The sequence below is a fragment of the Schistocerca serialis genome, chromosome 3, assembly GCF_023864345.2.
Source record: "Schistocerca serialis cubense isolate TAMUIC-IGC-003099 chromosome 3, iqSchSeri2.2, whole genome shotgun sequence".
Taxonomy (NCBI): domain Eukaryota; kingdom Metazoa; phylum Arthropoda; class Insecta; order Orthoptera; family Acrididae; genus Schistocerca; species Schistocerca serialis.
This window is the reverse complement of record NC_064640.1, coordinates 408,158,829-408,181,883: the sequence shown is the minus strand read 5'-3', so window position 1 is coordinate 408,181,883 and position 23,055 is coordinate 408,158,829. Positions and strand designations below refer to the sequence as shown.

The following is a 23,055-nucleotide window of genomic DNA, read 5'->3' as shown; positions in this document are numbered from 1 at the left end:
GTGAGGAATAATATGATAATTTAGAGCAACTGCTTCCCACACAGAAGGATTCACTGATTGCATGGAAGTTGGCAGTCAATGGAATAGTCAACCAGATTTACTATATTTTAATGAATGCCCACCACTCCAGCTCAGTTGTAGACCTACAAAGCTGTAGAGGACCAAATTGTGACTCAGATCACTATGTGGTAAAATCAACATTGAGAGAGAAACTGTTGTTAGGGAATTGCAATAGAACTTAAAAGAGGATGAATTGGAATTTAGAAAAACCTAAAATTTTTGATGGAAAAAATACCAACTAATGCCAAGTGGGAAATTGAGTACTGAAGAGCCATGGGCAGGTGTAGGCAAAAGATGGAGCAGTATTGAATAAGCCATTATGCTGCAAAAGAAATAGCAGGCATGAGAAGAAACAGAAGAACCCTGGAATGGTCTCATGAAGAATTCAGGTTAGCAAGAGAGGAAAAGAATAGGGCAAGAATGAGATTGCTATAAGGAGAAACCAGAAGTAATGTGGAATAATATAGAGAATTAAGGAGAAGAGCTAACAGATTGTGCAAGAGAAAGAAAAGAGAGTGGACTCAGAAGAAATTTGAAGAACTAAAGAAATCAAAGAACTAATGGAGCTGAGGAAAGAGAGTGAAATAAGGAAGTTCTATCATGCTATAGGCAAAATAAAGAGTAGTAAAGCTAAAAATAAAGCCATGGTCAAGTAAAGATGGGAAAATAATAAGGGAGGAAGAACAGATAGTGGGCAGATGGGCAGAATACTTCAAAGACACAGTAAATAAAAGCATAGACAAGGAACAGACAGTGCCACAGAAAGAAATAGGGGAACTAAAGGCAGGCAATGATATGAAACAGCCAGTGCTGCAACATGTTCTTGTGGTTGCCCACAAGATGAAAAACAGTTGAGCTCCCGTTGAAGATGGTATAATCTCTGCATTAATAATAATTGGTGGAGGTGCTGTAATAAAGGACACTTTAGTGTCAGACATATGGGAAATTGAAACTATGCCAGATAACTGGAAAACTGGAGTAATTATCCCCATTTATAAGAAAGAAGATAGAACAGCATATGAAAAGTACAGACATATAACATTACTAAGCTGACTTATAAGATCTTCACAAGTATTCTAAACAAAAACAAAAGTTTGCAGAAGGCATACTTGGGGAATATCAATGTGGCTTTTGATCAGATGAGCTGCAGCTGATAAAATACTTGTGATCAGACACACAGGACAAAATTCTGTGAACATGATATATATCTGCACTTCCTATTCATTGATTTCAAACAAGTCTTTGACAGCATAAATGCGCAAGAACTCTGAAATTGGTATATGTGTTAAACTAATGAATCTTATCAAATGATAATGATAAAGACAAGAGCTAAAGTAAAAATATTTACCAAATTATGTGAAAGGAGTGAAGCAATGTGACAGTCTCTCCACTGCCTTATTCAATGCAGCCCTGCACAGCATAATAAATAAGGTCGATAAAACATGGACTATGTTTGTGAAGATAGATATGTGCATATGGTGATGACTTCACAATAGCTGGAAGAAATATCAACACAATTAAAGGAACATACCTGGCAATAGGAAAAGAAGTATTAGAAATCAACATAATAGTAAATGAAAATAAAATATATATTAATGCCACACTCTGAGGCCAGAAGAACACCTAAAGATCTAAATAAAAATGGGAAGCATTTCAAAGGAGTGTCCTCCTGAACAGAGCTTATTTTACGAATTAACAAATCTTCAAACAACCTTGTTACAAGGACAAAAGAACTCCTATTACATAACTCCCTAGTTCTCCCAGTTGTCATATATGGGTTAGAGATACAGATGCTGACAGAAGATGATGAAAATGCCTTAATCACCTTTGAGTGAAAAGTGCCATGTAAAATTTATGGCCAAATAAGGGAAGAAGAAAGCTGGAGGATATGCAATAACAACAAGCTGCAGGCATTAACACAAGGAAGAGATATAGAATGTTGAAAGAACAGATAAATTGCAGAGCAGGAGGCAAAAATTTGTGCCCTTAGGGATGAATTATAAAACACAAACTTGGAATTATGTAGGTTAAGGGAGGGAAAAGAGACTGGTAACTGGGAAAAGGTAGCAAGCAATGGCCGAAAAAGGGAAACAGTTGAAAAATCCCCAGAAATTCAATTAGTATATAAGTTTGGCTTGCTATCTGAAGTGAAGGAAGGGCCTCATCCAGATTTAGCTGAAAGTAGGTTGAAGCAGAATGTTAGCTTAAAGAAGAAAAGACAGGTCGGGATCAAACCAGAATAGGAAAAGAAGAATTCTGCTTATAGGCAGCAGTCATGGGAGGGGTGTGGGCCAGCAGCTTCAGGAGAAATTAGGTGCAGGGTAACAGGTCACAAGTTTTGTGAAACCAAGTGCTAGCCCTAGCCAGGTGACAGAAAACTTAGGTCAGCTATGCAGGGACTTTGAGAAGGAAGATCAGGTAATTATAGTTGGGCGAGCAAGAAACAGCCTGGCTATGAATCCAAGATACAGTATTATGAGTTACCTGGATAAAATAGGAGCAGAAACTGAGAACACAAATGTGGGGTTTGTGGAGGTCTTTCAGCACCATGATCAGCCCTGGGTAAACACTGCTGTAAGGCATGTTAACATTGAGCTGAACAGGATGCTCCAGACACCGGCAAAATCTCACATAAGTGTTGTTCCAGTAAATGCTATTGGTAGGTGGGGATACACTACACATGACCTGCACCTAGATAGGATGGGGAAAAGTAAGTTAGCTTCTCTATTAGCAGAAATTGTACCGGGGCCCACAGTCACAGAAGGGGTGATCCCTGTGGTTAATGGGTCCAGGCAGACAGGTTTTTTAGGTTAGATCCAAAGTCCAGACAGATGACAATCATGATAAATAGAATAAAAGAAACTTCACGTACAGTTGATAGGGGTAAAGCTAAGGGCAATATCAACATACTCCATCAAAATATCAGGGGAATAAAAAATTAAGTAGATGAGCTATTAGTGTGTTTAGATGATCTCAAAAATAAGAATGAGATTGATATACTCTGTCTGTCTTAACACCATGTAACTGTGGGCATGGATAGTGTTAGTATAAGTGGGTATAATTTAGCATCTTAGACTTGTAGATCTAGGATGGATAAAGGAGGAGTTGCCATTTTCATAAAACAAGGGTATAAATGCAAAACTGTAGAAGTAAGGAAATTTTATGTTGATCAGCACTTTGAGGTTTGTGCATGTGAACTTCAGCTGGATAATGTAGTACTGATATTAGCAACAGTGTACAGGTCCCCCATTAGGAGACTGGGAGCTGTTCATAAAAAAGTTTGACTCCCTATTATGCTATCTGTCAGACAAAAAGAAGAAGTTATTAATCTGTGGTGATTTCAATGTAAACTTTCTAAGTAATTCTGATAGGAAAAGTGAGCTAGAAGTGTTATTAACAACATATAACTCAGAATCAGTGATCAATTTCCCTATACGTATAGCTCAGGACAGTAGCACACTAATAGATAATGTATTTGTACAGAAAGAGGATGTAAAACAAACATGTGCTTTCCCTGTGGTAAATGGATTGTCAAACCATGATGCACAACTGATCAACTTACAATACCTAACATGGTGTACAGTTCAGAAACCATTTTGTAAAAGTGTGAGGTCGCTCAACCCGGTATCTAAAAAGCTCTTCAGAGAAAGCTTAAGAAATGTTAATTGGGGAGATGTATATAATGAGCCAAATGCTAATGATAAGTGCAGCATATTTCTTGATAAATTTATATCCCTCTTTCAACATTGTTTCCCAAAGAAAATTATGAAATGTAATATCACAGACTTTTCAAAGAAACCTTGGATTACTACAGGTATTAAAGTGTCTTCAGAAAGAAAAAGAAAACTCTATGAGACAGCAAGAACTAGTAAAGATCCAGAAGTAGTTTTACCCTATAAAAATTATTGTAACATACTGAGAAAAGTTGTAAGAAAATCAAGAAACATGTATGTTAGAGAAGAAATTAACAACTCTGGCAATAAAATCAAATCAATATGGAATGTTGTTAGAAGGGAGACAGGAAAAATAACCACTGGGGTAGGTTGTATTACTGTTAAAGAGAAAGAGACCATCCTAACCAACAGTACACAAGTAGCTAATGCATTTAACAACCATTTCTTAAGTGTAGGAGAAAAAATTGGTGAGAACAGTTCAAAAGAAATAACTAGGCAGTACATGGAAGAGTCTGTTTTGAAAAAATTTAGTCAGATTAAGTTTCAATGAACAACCTCTTGTGAAATAAGTAAAATTATTAAATCTCTGAAAAATAAATGTTCTGTTGGAGTAGATGACATCTCTAATAAGATATTAAAACAATGTGGAGCAATTACAGCTGATGTTCTGAGTCACATATGTAAAGCATCACTAACTCAAGGTATTTTCCCAGACAGGTTAAAATATGCCAGTGTTATGCCTCTCTATAAAATGGGGGACACCACAGATGTCAATAATTATTGCCCAGTATCCTTACTTACAGTATTCTCAAAAATCTTCGAGAAAGTAATGTACTCAAGAGAGGTTAGCCATCTCAACAGTAATGGAATACTTAGTAAATCACAGTTCAGATTTCAAAAATGCTGTTCCACTGACACAGCAATATACACTTTCACTGTCCACATAATAGAGTCTTTAAATAGTAAAATGTCACCAATAGGAATTTTCCATGACTTGTCCAAAGCATTTGATTGTGTGAACCATGACATTATGTTACAGAAATTACAATTCTATGGTATAAATGGAATAGCATATGAGTGGTTTAGGTCATACCTACAGAACAGGAAGCAAAAACTTTCCTTATATGGGTCAAGTGATTTAAATAAGTTTGCCACCTCATCTAACTGGGGTGAAATTACATTAGGTGTTCCACAGGGTACAATCATAGGTCCCCTTCTGTTCTTGACATATGTGAATGACCTCCCTTCCTATCTGAAACAGGAAGCTGAACTGACTGGGCTTGCTCTAAACTTTGAAAAAACACAGTACATGCAATTTTCTGCTGCAAAAAGTACAATTCCTTCAATAAATATAACACATCAACAGAAGTCAGTAGAAAGGGTAGAGCAACTAAGTTTTTGGGTGTACATATAGATGAGAATCTTAATTGGAAAATTCATATTTTTGATCTCCTAAAGCAACTAGTTTCAGCAACTTTTGCGATCAGAATAATTGCCAATTTTGAGGATATAGAAATTAGTAAGCTAACATACTTTGCATACTTTCACCCTCTGATGTCATACGGAATAATATTTTGGGGTAACTCAACATTTAGACAAAAAGTATTCATTGCTCAAAAAAAAGTGGTTATAATAATGTGTGGGGTTCATAGTCGCACATCTTGTAGGCATCTTTTTAAAAGATTGGGAATTCTTACAAGAGCCTCACAATACATCTACTCACTAATGAAATTTGTTCTCAACAACATTTACCAGTTTAAAAACAACAGTGACATTCATGAGTATAATACCAGAAAAAGGAAAGACTTACACTATCCTTTGATGAACCTATCTTTGGCACAAAATGGGATAAAATATGCTGCTATAAAAATTTTGAACAAATTACCAGATGAAGTAAGGTGTCTGACAGATAGCAGTAATAGCTTCAAGAATAAATTGAAATCATATCTCCATGACAACTCCTTCTATACCATAGATGAATTCTTGAATAGGAATAAGTAAATCTATAAATATAGTATATGCATTTTGTGCCATTTAAGGAAATGGGATAAATAATATAAATAGTAATCTTCAACTCTGTATTGTAATATATATATTAAAAAATTTTGTTTCGTATGTGCATTTCTTGTGCCCTTGACACATTCCACATCATAACGGCTACCATACCGTGTGACTGATCAATGGAACACGTAACCAACTAACTAACTAACTATCAAATCACAGCAAGTATGATGTCTAGGGAATGTGAAGAGAGTAGTGGAGGATAGAATATGAAAGAAAATGATGCCAGGTATGATCCATGCTGCTAGATGGAAAGGGAGACCTAGAAGTAGGTGGATTGATGATGTGACAGAAGATCTCAATGGCATGGGAGTCGGGGGCTGGAAAAGAGTTGCATAACCCAAGAAGCATGGAGGAAAATAGTTGAAGAAGCCAAGGCTCAGCAAGGGCTTTAGTAGTGCTACACAAGAAGAAGAATATTGATTGGCACTCCCCCTATAACACTTGCAAGTTATCAGTTTGAAATATGTGCCAAAATATCGATAGACTATAGTACTGTCTACCACAACTAAATGGTGTTGCTGCTTCCCGGAGGTGGCCAGCACTTGTTCTGGCTTGCAAGTATGCTGGTGGAAATGGGTAAGACAACATGGAAGCAGACAAGCATTGGCATCAGTGGGCAGTGTGTTTATCTGGAGGGAAGGAGTTACTGCTTCAGACAACCAAGGAGGTTAGCAGCCATATGTAGGAAAACAGCACAAAGGCACAGATCCATTTTTTATTGGGTATCAAAGTTCAGAGACAGCAGGGACTATGCTGAAAAGTGCAAAAACCTGGGGTGCCAGCAACTGTACACAAAACAAACAATGCCCAGCGTGTCAATGACTTGATAATGGGGTAAGGCAAATCACATTTGATGAACTAATGAAAGCAACAGGTCTATCATGAGAGATCCTCCACACCATCATCCACAAGGATTTGAAGATGAAGAAGGTGTGTGCACAATGGATGCCCCATTCCCTCACCATTGCACAGAAACAGAAACATGTGGAAATATACCAACAGTTGGTGCAACAGTACAGGGCAGATACAGCCAAGTTCTTTGAGCATTTGGTCACCATTGACAGGTCATGGTTCTTCCACGAGACTACAGAAAAGAAGCAATGGTCTATTGAGTGAAAGCATATGGGAACCCTGAACCCAAGAAGTCTTGGCTGGAACCATTCCTACAGTGTTCTGTGATCAGAAATGGGTACTGCTTGTAGATTGGCTCCCTCCAAGTATGACCCTTATGAGCCATGGGTACTACTGTTCAGTGCACTAGTTCTGCCGACACATTCAAAAATGCCACCATGAAAAATGGGGCCAAGGCATTCTGCTCCAACACAACAATGTGTGGCAACATGCCATTCACCGGACTATTGCCACCACTCATGAATTAGGGTTTATTGTGCTGCCCCATCCTACATACTCACTGGATCTGGCTCCTAGTGACTGTGATCTATTTGATGCAATGAAAGAGGTCAAGTGGTATAAGAAGTTCACCACTAATGATGAACTGCATGCAGCTGTCCACCAGTGGCACCCATAGAATGGTTTGCTATGCAAATACGGAAGCTGCCAGAATAATGACACAAGCACCTAGACATTGGCATGGAATACGTGCAGTATAATCCGTATTCATTTATTCAGTAAACTAATTCTGTGAACACAAAAGAAATGTAGGTCCAATCATTTTTTTAATACCCCAAGTACAATGGCTACTTTGTCTCTGCTGCAACAATGTTCTATTGTGAAATTATTCCTGACACCAGTTTTGACTGAAACACTTTTCTGCAATCAGAGATCAATTCATTTGGTGTCCCATGCTTCAGAATGATCACTTCTACGAGAAATATGGTTAGTTTTGGAGCTTTGGCAGAGTGTACTATCTTGGAGACAGTGTAGCAGAAGAGATAATCAGTGCACACTATTACCCATTTATCTTCATTTTTCAGCTTGGCAAACCTCCCCCCCCTCCCTCCGCAAACAGATCAGTTTCAGTCAGGTGAAACAAGGCAATCGCCAGAGGAATTGATATCAGATGTCCTACTGTGGCTTTCATAATATCCGACACATTGGAAGAGACCTGACAAGTGATAGCTGCCTCTGATTCTCTCAAGGGTCTTCATAAAACCCTGATTACCTGATGCTATTATAATAATACTTCAGTATGGCTGGCTGTAAATGAGCTGGGAAGATGAGCAATCATTTCTGTTTCATTGGGTCACAATTTATTTTAGACACTGTTGGAAGGGTTAATCTGAATTCTCCATTGACATCTTCTTCCTTCTTTGATGCCTCTGTGGTCTCCAGTAATGCTGTACCTTCCCTTTTTCAGCTGCAGTGTTCATTACCACAGCCTCTGTGCCCTCCAATAATGCTGTACCTTCCCTTTCTTCAACTGCAGTGTTCATTACCACAGCAGTCATTGGGGTATCACATGTGCTGTTATGTTCCTCCAATGTATATCAAGAAAAACAATTGGTGTTCTTGTGTTTGCCTCCACTTTTGAATACTGTTTTGGCATTGTATGTTTGATGCATCTTGCCAATTATCCAAATAAATCCTTCAGGGTTGTCAGCCAGCATAAAGAATGAGGATCAGTCACGATAGTGAATAGTCTGCCATATAAATAGGAATCTAAACTTAACTACTCACCCAAACAACAAGAAACCCATTTCTCAATCAAAGAGTGTCAGGCCTGGTAGTCTAGTGGCAAAGTCATGAAATCAAATCCCAATGGGACCAAAGAATATTTCAGCCTGCCTTTAAACTAGCATTCATCTCTCAGTGATGTGAAGATTCACCAGGAATGACGTGTGGTTCAGATTTCACATTAAACAGAAAGCCCCTATCCTCAGAAGGGTTGCTTGGGTATGTTGGGGACACACAAGCTACTGAACTGGCATTGAATTGAAAGACTCTCACCAGGCGATTGAGGCCCATGGAATTGGATTATTCTTAGTGAAATAGTAATTCTTCTCAAACTTGAAGAATACTCTGGAAGCATAAGCAATGACGTGCCTTCTTGGATTTGCACTAGAACTGCACCTATCCCTTAAAACCTAGCATCATTTCAGTATTCACATCAGAAAGTGCTTGGACTGGTGAAGATATCAGCACATTCGTAAGAACACAGAAAGAGTTTTCTTGCTCCTGGCTTCAAAAAAGTTTGGTGTCTCTCTACAGCAGTTCTTATTGTGACTGAGCCTTGCAATTGAAATCCTTTATAAAGCATCTGTTGTAGGATCACATTCTGATGATGATTCTCATACCGCAAATGTGTCAAAGATTAATACTTCCACAATGGCTCTAATTTTTCTGTATTGGCTTGGACTCAGTTTCTGTTTACTAGGTGACCCAATATTTTTATTTTTTTGGTTGGGAAAAACACTTCTTTTCAGATTCAGGCAGAGGCCTTTGTAATGGACACATTACAGCAGAGTTTTCATTTTGTTTAGATGTATTCTAAATGTTCTTGAGAAAACAACAATGCCATTCTAGTAGCAAAAAGATGTCATCCATTTGAGATGTCAAAGCAGTTTGTCCATCACACTTTAAAAGCCAGCTGCAGCATTGCAGAGCCGAAACAACATAACTTTGAGCTCATAGAGGCAAACAGCTGTTACAAAAGCAGTCCACTCCCAGTAGCTAGTCTGCATATCCATAGAGGAAAAATACTTCACTCCTCTCAGACAGCCTAAGGTCTCATCGGTTTCTGGCACTCGGTATAGAACCTTTTTGGTGTTTTGGCAGACACTTATTGATGACATTTAGGCTGGTAATAAAAGTTGTTTGCACACAAACTGAGCTATACTTAACTGACAGCATGTTCTGCAAATGATTCCTGATGTTGTGGTATGAGTAACAAACAATGAGTTGTCTAGCCAGGTTCATGACTACTTTCTAAACACAACATTTTGATGTCTGTAAGTAGTTTTCTTCCATTTTGTCAATATAGATTCTGCATAAAATATTCTTCACACACATCTTTCATATTTTAGTGATACTAATAGTTAATTATCACCACAGCTGGTAAGGTGTTACGCTACTATTGATAAAGTATAATCAGTGCCTGTCCTTGTTTATGAGCAGTGTTATATCCCAATGTACAAAATTATATTCCATTCTGGATGTCACATTGTTTATCAGTACACTTCTGTACCTGTTATGTATGATTGATAGATACTGAAAAATATTAGAGATAAAATTTGCTACTCTTTGGCAAAATATTCATTGTGTTGTATGTTTATGCCAAACAGAATCTTTGAGCCAGAGTATTTGTGAGTATTTGATCTCAGCCACCTACTCTTCCACTTGAACATATCTGACAGACAGACTCTAATCTTCTATTTTTCCAGCTTCTTTCCATTTAACCATACCCAAAAAGCAGATTTTTTTTCAAAATAGTGGCTTTTCTGCTAATTATGATGAGCCTTTATAAGTACACTGCCTGACAAAAAACAGTGATTCACCCAGAATGATGGTCAGATGTCACTGTTACTTCGTACACATACTCATCGGCAGTGGGTATCTGAATGATTACAACTGCAATTCTCTGTGAAAGATAGAATGGCCACTAGAGCACATTAATATTGTCTGTGTTCAGTGTTGTTAACAGTCCTGATAGAGTATATAAAAAGTATGAACAATGTTAGATGTTGAGTGATGACTGTGAAGGCCACAGAAATGCCACATCCTTGTGTGAGGCAGTACCTCACAGAGTTTGAAGGGCCTCATTGTGGATCTTCATTCAGCTGGCTAGTTGAATCATACAATATCGAGATTTGTGAGGCATTCTGATATTAAGGTGGCTCAATGACGGACTGCATGGGAGCATGAGGTCAGGCATACTCGTTGTCAAGGTTCGGTTGACCAAGTCTAACACCACTTCATGTCTGTGCCTGCCAGCTCTGAACATGTAATGGGCTCTCTACAACATTCTATGTCATACCAAACCATTTCTTTATGAGTATCAGCAGCTGTACTGGAGGATTACCATCCCATGCATAACCTGCTGTTAACACAATAACACAAGTGGCTGTGTTTGGAGTCGTCCTGTGACTGAAAAGCACAGTTCTGCGCTAACCTTGATAACAAATGTCGGCGAGTATGGTGGTGACCTTAGGAGAGGTCCCATACTTCCAGTGTTTTGGAGAGGCACAGCAGTGTTGCTCCTGGTATCATGGTGTGCGGAGCCATTGGACATGACTTCAGATTTTGGCTGGTAGTAAATGAAAGAAATTTGTTGGCACAGTGTTGTGTCATGGATATCCTATGACCTCATGTGTTATCTGTCATGTGGTAGTATCATGGTGCCATTTCTCAACTCATAATTCTCATCTACAAGTGGCACTTGCCTCTATGAAGTGCCCACAAGATGCTGAGGTATTCCGGTGGCCATCAAGATCTCAAAATTTGTCTGCGTTAGAACAAGTGTGGCAACATTTCCAACATGAACTTGTGGTATCAAGGATCAGTTGCAACAGTTGTGGACCAATTTGCTACAGGAGAGGGTACAACAGCTTTATGACACCCTTCCCAACTGGATCAGTGCATACATCTAGGTCAGAGAGAGTGAAGTGTGGTACTGATAAGTGGGTCCATACTCCCAAGGTCTTTTAATTGGTGAAATAACATCATATATCATCTCAACCTGTGAAGTTTCAATTTTTTCCCTCTTCCCCATGTGGGTGCTTAACATTTTTTGGCAGGCAATGTATTTAAGCAGCATTACATTACAGTTAATGAATCTTGTTAATACCATAAGTAGGCTAAGTGTTTTAATAACAAGCTGTAACTACCTCTAGGATCAGTTTAAAATACAGTCCTCTCTACTACTGTACTCATTAACTTGTTCATAACCCCTTAAGTTTGTCCTTCATCATGGTATCAATGGAACATGAGTTAGTAATTCACTAAAGAAACACCTCTGACAGTGTTTAGTGTATATCGTTATTGGACATTAATCTGGGCTGCCAGTGCAAGCACTTTTTTCAACTTTTTCTCTACCTGAAGCTTGAAAGACTCTAAACATTCATCAGAATGACCTAGGGTCACTTCAGTTACAAACATTATATGCCTAATGTCACTGTGAGAGCATAATTAAAAAGAGAATATACTTAATTCTGTTGATAAATTGGAGTATGGTAACTACTGCCTTACATGTGATGATGATTTAGAACTGTAGAAAAATAAAGGAAAATGACATTTCTTCCTAGTTGTGTGTACTTTAGCAGAAGTGCTAACAAATGACTGTTTTAGAGATGATGGTGTATTACAAGTATTTTGAAGAGGTTCAAAACAGTGTTATATTGTTGTTCTTTAGGCATACATGTGAGAAATTCTGCAATTCTCACATTTACCACTTCTAGAAAAGCAAGTCAACATATTGAATTGCAAGTTTGTTTGAACATTTTCCACAATAAGTATAAAATATTCATTTTATATCATCAAAACTACTTTTACTTGCTGCATAATAATACTTATTTATGTTCCAGATGCATTTCACATTTTATTTTCAAGGCATCTTCAGTTAATTTATTATTTCTTCATCTGTCTTACAGAATGTGATGGGAGGAAATGAAAGAGAGATGAGAAAGAGAGATGAATAACTAATAAATCCACTGAAGAAGCCTTTAAAATTAAAGAAGGAGCATGCCCGGAATGTAAATAAACATTATATTGCAGCAATAAAAAGGCATTTTGAACTTATAAAAGTATGTTGAATTATATCTCACTAATATGTTGTAGCACTATACTCTGGTATAACGTCCCACAGAGAGAAAAAAAATACTGTACAGAAAATAGTTATTTAAATAATTATTTGCATTCTCTGTACATCATCTCTCACTGTGAGGTGGATTAAGTCAGTTTCTGTAGTACACTTTTTCAATGAAAAATGTGACAACTTCCATGATGACAACTTATATGATTTCTTAGGTTACTGTTTTTTCTTATCTTCATGTGCATACATCAATTTGTAATTAACTATGTTCAATGTCTCTTACCCTCTTTTAAAGAAACACACACACTTTACTACTACACATTGACAAATTCTTCTACAGTGTAGAAGAATTTCTCCAGCTGATGTGATTTCAGTATGTGGTTATAATTTATTATATTACTATGATTAGAGTTTTATACCTGAACACTGCACTGATTTCTGTGGCACAGTTAGGTTGAATGATAGTGTAAATAATTTTTCCCTCTATTATTATATTTATGAATGTTACTGTAGTTTTCAAGCTGTGATTAATCCATCAACTGTGCACTGTCTGATAGAGAAAATAAATGAGGGTTACGAAATGGCAGGAGTGTTTTTAGATCTTTCCAAAGCGTTTGACAGAGTCCATCATGGCGCTCTTTTAAGTAAACTTGCTTGTAATGGTGTCAGTGGGAAACTGTTGCTCTTAATAGAATCTTACCAATAAAGATAGACAACAATGCACAGAAGTTGTGTATGATAATGGAGAGGTAATTGAAAAAAGAAGGTCAAAGATAAGGAATATAAATTTTGGTGTGCCGCAAGGCTCTATCTTGGGCCCCTTCTTGTTTATTTGCTACGTGAATGATTTCCCAAAAGTATTAGACACCGGTCATCATATTACTATGTATGCTGATGACACCTCTGGGGTTTGCTGGGCATGTAGTAATGATGACCTAAATTCAGTGGTACAGAATTTTGTTGAAAAAGCCCAAACACATTTGGAAAAAGAAAACCTGAGGGTCAATATTGACAAAACTAATTTAATTTATTTTAAGACAAGTAGTTCAAATAAAAATACTGTTGTAAATGAGGACATTCAGGAAAATACGTGTTCAGAATGTAAATTTCTGGGGATATATATAGATGACAGACTTTCGTGGAATCAGCAAATAGATCATGTCTGTGGTAAAATAACATCTAGTCTGTATTTACTAAGGAGATTAGTTCAATATTTAGATATTGAAGCAATAAAAATAGCGTATTTTGGGTTGGTGTATCCCCATCTATCTTATGGAATTGTATTGTGGGGTGGGTGTAGCCAATACAATATAAAAAGGGTATTTGTATTGCAGAAAAAAGTAATAAGAACTATGGCAAAAGTAAGACCCAGAACTTCATGTAAAAATCTGTTTATTAAGTTTAATATTATGACTATCTATGCAGTATATAAGTTTCAATCAATATTATTAGTGAAAAAAGACAAAAAAGTGACTAACAGGAATATGGAAATCCATGATTACAATACAAGACAAAAATCAGACTTTCATATGGTGAGCAGACGATTGAATCTAACAACAAATACCCCATTCATTAAGGGAGCAATATTTTATAATTCTCTGGCAAACAACCTGAAACAGCTTTCTGGTAGAATTTTTAAAAATGAGTTAAAAAATGGCTTATATTGAAGTGCCCATACAGTATGGTGGTGACATGATTTGACCTCAGGAATGCTATGTTAAATATACTTAAATGATATTTTACTTAGTAGCATGTAATCTATTTATATTGTGTATCAGTAATCTAAATGTAATTATTATAACATTGCCCATGCATGTTAAATACATGTTTCGAGCTGTAAGATAAATAAACTTTGGCTACATACCATTCTTGTTGACCATTCAGATTTCTTTGCAGAATTCTTCTCCATGTAGTTCCTCTGAAATCATTACCTATAAATTAATGCATAATAATACACTAAAGAATTAAAGTAAAAATCAAGATTAATTTCTACATCTACATCTACATCTACGTGATTACTCTGCAATTCACATTTAAGTGCTTGGCAGAGGGTTCATCGAACCACAATCATACTATCTCCCTACCATTCCACTCCCGAACAGCGCGTGGGAAAAACGAACACCTAAACCTTTCTGTTCAATTTCTCTTATTTTATTTTGATGATCATTCCTACCTATGTAGGTTGGGCTCAACAAAATGTTTTTGCATTAGGAAGAGAAAGTTGGTGACTGAAATTTCGTAAATAGATCTCGCCGCGACGAAAAATGTCTTTGCTTTAATGACTTCCATCCAAACACGCGTATCATATCTGCCACACTCTCTCCCCTATTACGCGATAATACAAAACGAGCTGCCCTTTATTGCACCCTTTCGATGTCCTCGGTCAATCCCACCTGGTAAGGATCCCACACCGCGCACCAATATTCTAACAGAGGACGGACGAGTGTAGTGTAAACTGTCTCTTTAGTGGACTTGTTGCATCTTCTAAGTGCCCTGCCAATGAAACGCAACCTTTGGCTCACCTTCCCCACAATATTATCTATGTGGTCTTTCCAACTGAAGTTGTTTGTAATTTTTACACCCAGGTACTTAGTTGAGTTGACAGCCTTGAGAATTGTACTATTTATCGAGTAATCGAATTCCAACGGATTTCTTTTGGAACTCATGTGGATCACCTCACACTTATCATTATTTAGCGTCAACTGCCACCTGCCACACCATACAGCAATCTTTTCTAAATCGCTTTGCAACTGATACTGGTCTTTGGATGACCTTACTAGATGGTAAATTACAGCATCATCTGCGAACAACCTAAGAGAACTGCTCAGATTGTCACCCAGGTCATTTATATAGATCAGGTACAGCAGAGGTCCCAGGAGGATTCCCTGGGGAACACCTGATATCACTTCAGTTTTACTTGATGATTTACCATCTATTACTATGAACTGCGACCTTCCTGACAGGAAATCACAAATCCAGTCGCACAACTGAGACGATACCCCATAGGCCCGCAGCTTGATTAGAAGTCGCTTGTGAGGAACGGTGTCAAAAGCTTTACTCTACATCATATCACAGCGAAGACACAGTCAGTGGAAAAGTGTTCAACAAATACATTTTAAGTGTGCAGAAATTGATCTCCAAGGTCTTCAGTACAGATTTTCACAGAGTCAGTCCATCACAAATTCACAGTTAATACTTGGAAAAATTAAAGTTTATGTCAGTAGAGTACTTTACTTAAAGCGAAAACTTTAATGAAAATTATTGATCAAATATTGACTAATTCACTAAGAAAAATAGTTCAGTTGTGGCAAGTAATCTTACATATAGTGTACAATAACAGCAAACATGTTTTTAAAATAAAACAATTCACTTGTGAAACTTGAAAGACATTTCTGTTGTATGGCTCTATACAAATTCATCCAAAGAAGAGGAAGAAATTTTTTCAGTGTGACTGCATTATGATGTACTTGCTGACCTAGTACTTCTTTGTCAGTTTTTACTGCAGATTGTGACGTGTTATATAGATCACATACACATTTGTGTTCTGCAGGAATTGCTAATCTTGGCATCCATTTTGGAGTCTGCTCTGGAATTTCTGTTTCTAATTGTGGTCAGTTCACCATAGCACACAGGATAAATCTTTCATCTCCATAGGCATTTCTGTTGAATGGCTATATAACCGTTGATCAAAGGCCAGCAAGGAGGTTTTTTGGCATGGGTGCAATATACTGCACATGCTGGTTGATTGTTGGGGTATTGTTTATGACCAGAATTATTTTTCATCCAAGAATCAGTCACCAAACTGTAGAATTTTTGTGAAAGGGCTATCCAGTAGTTGAAGAATATGGTGTCAGATGGGAAGGATATTAGCACTATATGATCGTCATGCCATTAGTTTATCCCTTAATTTTGTACGAGGTGCGGCTAGAAAAAAACCGGACTGATGCTGGAAAAAACATTTATTTACAATTATATGTTATCTCCTTCAATGTACTCTCCTCCTCGGTCTCTACACCGCTCCATACGAATTTTCCACTGTTCATAGCAATGCTGCAGATCATTTTCGGTAAGTCCATACATTACTTCCATCGCTTTTTCTTTTACTGCTTCAACAGTCTCAAATCTAGTTCCTTTCAAAGCTGACTTGACTTTAGGGAAAAGAAAAAAGTCACAGGGGGCCAAATCAGGTGAGTAGGGTGGATGATCTAAGATGGGAATGTTGTGTTTTGCCAAAAACGTCTTCACTGACAACGCACTGTGAGCTGGGGCATTGTCTTGGTGAAGGATCCATGACTTTTTTCTCCACAAATCGTTCCGTTTTCTCCGTACTCGCTCACGTAGGGTAGCCAGGACGCTACTGTAGTAATGCTGATTCACTGTTAGTCCCTCTGGTACCCAATCAATGTGCACAATCCCTTTGATGTCAAAAAAAACAATCATCATTGCCTTGAATTTCGATTTTGACATTCATGCTTTTTTTTGTTGTGGAGAACCAGGAGTTTTCCAATGCATCGATTGGCGTTTAGTTTCAGGATCGTAAGTAAAAAATCACGATTCATCGCAAGTAATAACATTTTGTAAGAAGGTGGGATCACTTTCAATGTTTTCCAGGATGTCAGAACAAATCATTCTTCGGTGTTCCTTCTGTTCAATTGTGAGACACTTTGGAACCATTTTTGAACACAGTTTGTTCATGTTGAAACTTTCATGAAGAATCTGCCTAACACTTTCCTTGTCAACTCCTGTTAACTCAGACACTGCTCTGATTGTTAAACGGCGATCTTGTTGAACAAGTTTACCTATTTTTTCAATGTTTGCATCAGTTTTTGCTGACAATGGTTTGCCAGTGCGAGTGTCATCACTGGTGTCTTCGCGGCCATCTTTAAATCATTTAAACCACTCAAACGCTTGTGTTCGCGATAAACAATCATCGCCGTACACTTGTTGTAACATTACAAACGTTTCACTTGCAGATTTTCCTAGTTTGAAACAAAATTTGATGTTAACACGCTGTTCTTTGTGTACACTCAACATTTTCCGACGCACAGACAAAACGTCAATTACTTAAAACAGACGCCACAGGCAGACTGAGTGCAGGAGGCAGATGAAGCTCGAGCAGTAGGCGGAGTGAGAGTCACGTGACAGGCCCCGCGACTTTCAGCCTTATTGCATTCGTTTTATTGTTTCACCAGTACTAGTCCGGTTTTTTTCCAGCCACACCTCGTATATGGGAAGCATGATTCTTGAGGACAATTAGTACTGGATAATCCTGTTAACTCGCTACATGGCTTATAAAGTATGTCTAGAACATTACAAATTCAGTGACCCATCCAATTGGTTAGCACTGGTATTCCACACAGAGGGAGGGGGGATTGTTAAAATGCTGCTTAAAATATTTATTTGGAGATAGCAGCAAAGATGGGAAACTAATTCCACTAGCATTAACAGTGAAAACAGCTGTTATTAAGATTCCTCACTTAGTCTCTCTGCCGAAGTGGCATACCCCACTTACCTGATGTCCTTCATGGTTTTACTGGGTTGCTCTACAATTGTGATGATGTTCTTTCTGTGTTGTCATCTGAAGATATACTTTTGTGAGATAAGACGAGTTAGTGAAACATGCACCAATATCTTGCCTATTAAAGCTTGTCATACTTATCAAGTTGGATGGATCTAGGATCCATATGGATATGAAAGATTGTTTTTTATAATATGTTTGAACCATTTCTTTGAATCTTTCTGCTCTCATGCCATTTTGTGGCATAATAATATTTAAATTTATAGGCAAGAGATTTTGACTTTATTGTTCTAAGACTGAAAAGTATTCCTAAAAACTGTTTTAAATAATTTGTGAATTGCTTGTTTTGCTCATCATGCAGCAGTTAGATGTATCGTATTCACTGTGTAATTTAGTGACAACTGCCACTTCTTTCTTAGCAGTTTTTAAATTTCTTAATTTCCCAATGCAGTCTCATGAAATTTCCATTCAATGTGTCTGCTGCTTTGCTCAGTGACAGTGCTCAAAGCATTACACTTCCTGTGGCTGTATCTAGGTCACTTTTTGTTGCATTGCCTTAGACAATATGCACCTGTATGTTTGCATGTCTCCTAAACAAGTAAATTATTTATTTGCTACTGCACCATGCAGAAGTGAACTGTGGGGAGAATTGTTATAGTGTTACAGTGTGTTCCCACACTCATATAACAACAAGCTGCAGTGCACATCATGATAACAAAGAGTCTACAGAAGTATTTAGGGACTTCAGAAAGTAAGTTACACATGGTACCATATGCTAAGACAATTCCACAACAATAGTGGCACATTGGCAGAAGAGTACATATTCCTAGTTTCCTGGAGACACAATTCTGCTGCGGTATGGATAACATGTCCATCACAATATGTGATAGAAATGATGTGGCAACTGGAAATGTGCTCCAAAGTTTATGAACACAAGACAGTATGATTTGTCTGGGCAAAATGTCTAAATTACAGACAGATTCACCATAAAGTTCTAATAATGTGTAGATCAAATGCAATCTCATGTCCAGCTGTAGTGAAATTCAACCAACAAATTGATGAAGGATGTACATATGTGGGTGATGCTGATCAGGTAGTCCTGATCTAGCACCACGTGATTTCCATCTTTTCGGCAAGCAGAAACAGCATCTGGGGGAGGAAATTTTCCAACAATGGTGACATTTATATAGCTGTTCTTGAATAACTCTGTCATTAAGGAGCAGATTTCTGTCATTGAAGAAACGAATAATTGGCTGAACATTGTGACTGTTGTTAGAGAGACTCAATTGCTGTGTTAAAACACAGTGTCATTTGTCTGTGTTACTTTGAGGTCTGGTGCAACATTCAATAAAAGTTACTCGACATACCATAATAATGTGTGACTTATTTTCTGACATCTCCTCAATAATACATCACATTGTAGCATTTTTATTATTACAAAAACACTCTCAGCACACAATTTCACTCTACACTGCTCACCTGTAACGGTTGTGGGGCTACAGGATTCTCTGCAAAATAAAATATCTAACTCCAATATCACAATTTTTAACATTGCTGTATAGGAATTGGACACACAGTCATAGCAGAGTGGGAACTGGGGAGGTTGGTGACAATGACAATCACATGAGTCTATCTTGTTGCAAAAGTGCTACTCTCAGCAGCCTTTATTTGGAGCAGTGTCTCTAAGGTAAGGAGCAGACACATTCAATGGAAATTTCTTGAGGCTGCATTGAGGGTTTAAGAAATTAAAAGTGCTTGAAAAGGAACTGAAATATATCACTAAATTTACATATAAAAGTATTGTCTTGAATTAACAGCTATCTGCAAAATTTCACATCCCTAACAATGAAACTTAGTATGTGGAAAGATTGCAAAACTGTTTATTTTGATCAACTGCTTGTCCTTCTGTACTTTACTATTGAATGTTTTAAGCAACGTAATGTAGTCTGTATCTTAATTATAGTGTGGGTTGCTGCACAAATTTTTAACAGACCATGTACAAGTGACACACATGCACATAGAAGCATCTCAAGCAGGGAACTGTCTATGGAGATTGTGGGGAACCCACACTTGCAATGCCTCACCATGTTTCAACAGAATTAGAGGGTTTATGACACTATGGATGTAAAAAAATGTAAATGGAAGGAGCATAGTTACATTATGTAGATTTCAGTAATGTATACATTATGTTGTATTATGGGAACAATGTTTACACATAATTTTTGGAACAAAGAAAAAAGAATGCACTCAAACAGCCATATTCCAAGTGAAGATAGTGAAAAGAACTTTCTTTTTGCTGCAGTACATTGTGTTAAAATTTGCAATTCTTTTCTTGTTTTACATTTACATACGTCACAAAACATGAAATACAATAACTGTGATATAATGAGTATATGGGAAGAAATAATTTTAAGTTATTGAGATCAATCATTAAATCAAAGGATAGTAAAATAAAAACTAGTATGAAAGTATAAAAGTAGTTCTCATTAATATTGTTGATTGGATACAGTTATTCTTTATTCAAGCAATGGTGTAAAATCATACTACATGAGACTATCAATATTTGCATGCCATAACATCAGCATGAGAAAAAAAAGGTAGAAATAAAGAACAAAAGAAATATAAGAGTATCTGCATTAAATATGCTCTGTATTTCAGATGGACCTGTTGTTACTGCTGAAAAGGAGATAACAGCTGTTATTAACAAGCCTATCACTTTGCGATGTCAAGTTGAATCCCTTGTACCATTTAGCATCAAATGGATCAAGAATGGACAGCTAATCAAAAAGACGGAGAAATATGAGTATGTGTCAATGTTCAAGCCAATTAACTGTCTGAAAGGTATTTTAGAATGACTATAACAATTTGTTGACATGTTTTTTATTGTTTTTATTATTGCTGGGCGTTATAATTTGCACAATCAATGCAGAAGATAGGAATCAGTTTGCTTTAGAACTATTTCCATTTTTAAGAACTGTAATATGACTTGTGTAAATTATTATGGTTGTGCTGCAGGTGTTATGCTTCACAATTCACAAATTAAACAGTATTAAACATCAATCACACTTTTGTTAGAAATAGTATGTGTTTAAGTGGTCAGACCATCATCATCATCATCATCATCAAGTTTATTTTCTTGCTTTTTATAACTCACAAATATGTAGCCAGTGATATGTCAAAGGCATAAGACGGAAAAATCCTGTGTGCGGTTGAATTTGAACTCCACTGACAAAATTTTGGTGACCATTCTGGTGTATTGTCAGAGTATTTTTGGTATAAGTGTCCTGTGTTGTCCAGTGGCTCATTACAGAGTTATTGTTCTTCATTTGATTTCTTTTTCCCATTTATATTTGTGTTGGTAATGAAGGGAAAATATCTTTGCAACAGAGTGTGTGTTAGTGCTTGAAGTTGAAAACCTACTTAAACCCCTACCCTCCCCCAAACTTTTATTCTGTTAACTGATGAAAAGTTGGCCAATATACATCTCAGATATGCATTCACTGAAAGCAACGCAAGCACAGCACAATGGCACAATGCTGAGTTGTTGTTGCAGTGATGGCAATCACATCATTTTTATATACATACACATCCTTCAATGTGGTGATCCAATGGCAGGGTGTGGGTATGGCAAATGCCCGGTGAACGTCATCTGCCAACAGTACAATCATATAGAACATGTTTGGGATGTTTTGGAATGCTGACTTCATGCCAGGCTTCACCGACCAACATCGATACCTCTCCTCAGTGCAGCACTCCTTGAAGAATGGGCTGCCATTCCCCAAAAAACCTTCTAGCATGACTGAACGTATGCTTGTGAGAGCGGAAGCTGTTATCAAGGATAAGGGTGGGCCAACACCATACTGAATTCCAGCATTACCGATGGAGGGCACCACGAACTTATAAGTAATTTTCAGGCAGGTATCGGGATACTTTTGATCGCATAATGTATTACACAAATTTGATACTTATGACAGAAGAGTTAACTGGAAGGAGTGGTTACATTCCTATCCCAGGCCAGTATGAGAACATTTTTTTCCACAAGCAACTTACCATTTGGTGTGCAGGCAAGTATCGGGATACTTTTGATCGCATAATGTATTACACAAATTTGATACTTATGACAGAAGAGGTAACTGGAAGGAGTGGTTACATTCCTATCCCGGGCCAGTATGAGAACATTTTTTTCCACAAGCAACTTATCATTTGGTGTGCACCCCTCCACTTTTTCCTCATACACTTTCACCCATGTGATTTTTCACTGTTAACTGGGATACACTCTGTATGCAAGCCTTGCGTTTGGGTTGCCCCTTGCACTGCTACTAATTTCGATACATCCTGCATAGAAATCTTACAGATGTGGCACATTTGGCTCCCCTCTCAGCTTGATGACCCAAGTGGCAGCTTGTGTTGCTTGTGCCTTAAACCAGTCCTGGTCCTATCTACCAAACAAAAACAGCTCATAGACATAGCATGAGAAAACAGCTCATTTGGATAAGATATCATATATCCACTTCTTTTAATTCTGTTTATTAAGGATCTTCCTAAAAACCTGTCATCATCTGTAATTATGATATTAACTGATAATGGAAACCTAGTTAACTTCTCCTAACATTTCTCTGCACGACATGAGTGTTGACCTAGCCAACAACAGTAAAGGGCAATGAGCCTGACCCTTGTGTGACAGGAATAAAACAGCTCATATGAGCATCATACCATCAAAGAACCATTCACATATCTAGAATCAAGAGTTATTGAAAATAAAGCTATTTAATGTGTCAGTGAAATAAATTCCTTGTCCGCTCTGTAACTAATGCTCTACAGTAGAATACACACAGCAATATAAAGCTGAGCAGTTTGAGTAGCCCTTGATATGGATTTGATGACTCAGGCAGACATGTGATCTGATTACCATTAAAACAGTCTACCTTGTTCTTGTCAACTCAGTAACTTCACATAGCCTTCATTTTTAGGCATCAGAATGCAGGCGACTATTGGTATAAAAAATATGTATCCAATGACCGTGATGTGATTAT

The 23,055-nt window shown here is 37.4% G+C and overlaps 1 protein-coding gene across 1 annotated transcript in view; it reads left to right on the top strand.

Annotated features, from left to right (window-relative positions):
• Positions 1 to 23,055, top strand: part of LOC126470270 (hemicentin-1-like) — an 808,493-nt gene that overhangs the window by 194,980 nt on the left and 590,458 nt on the right. The window contains exon 8 of the mRNA XM_050098010.1: positions 20,681 to 20,825. Within this exon, the coding sequence (XP_049953967.1) occupies positions 20,681 to 20,825 (145 nt within the window). The remainder of the gene's footprint in view (positions 1 to 20,680; positions 20,826 to 23,055) is intronic.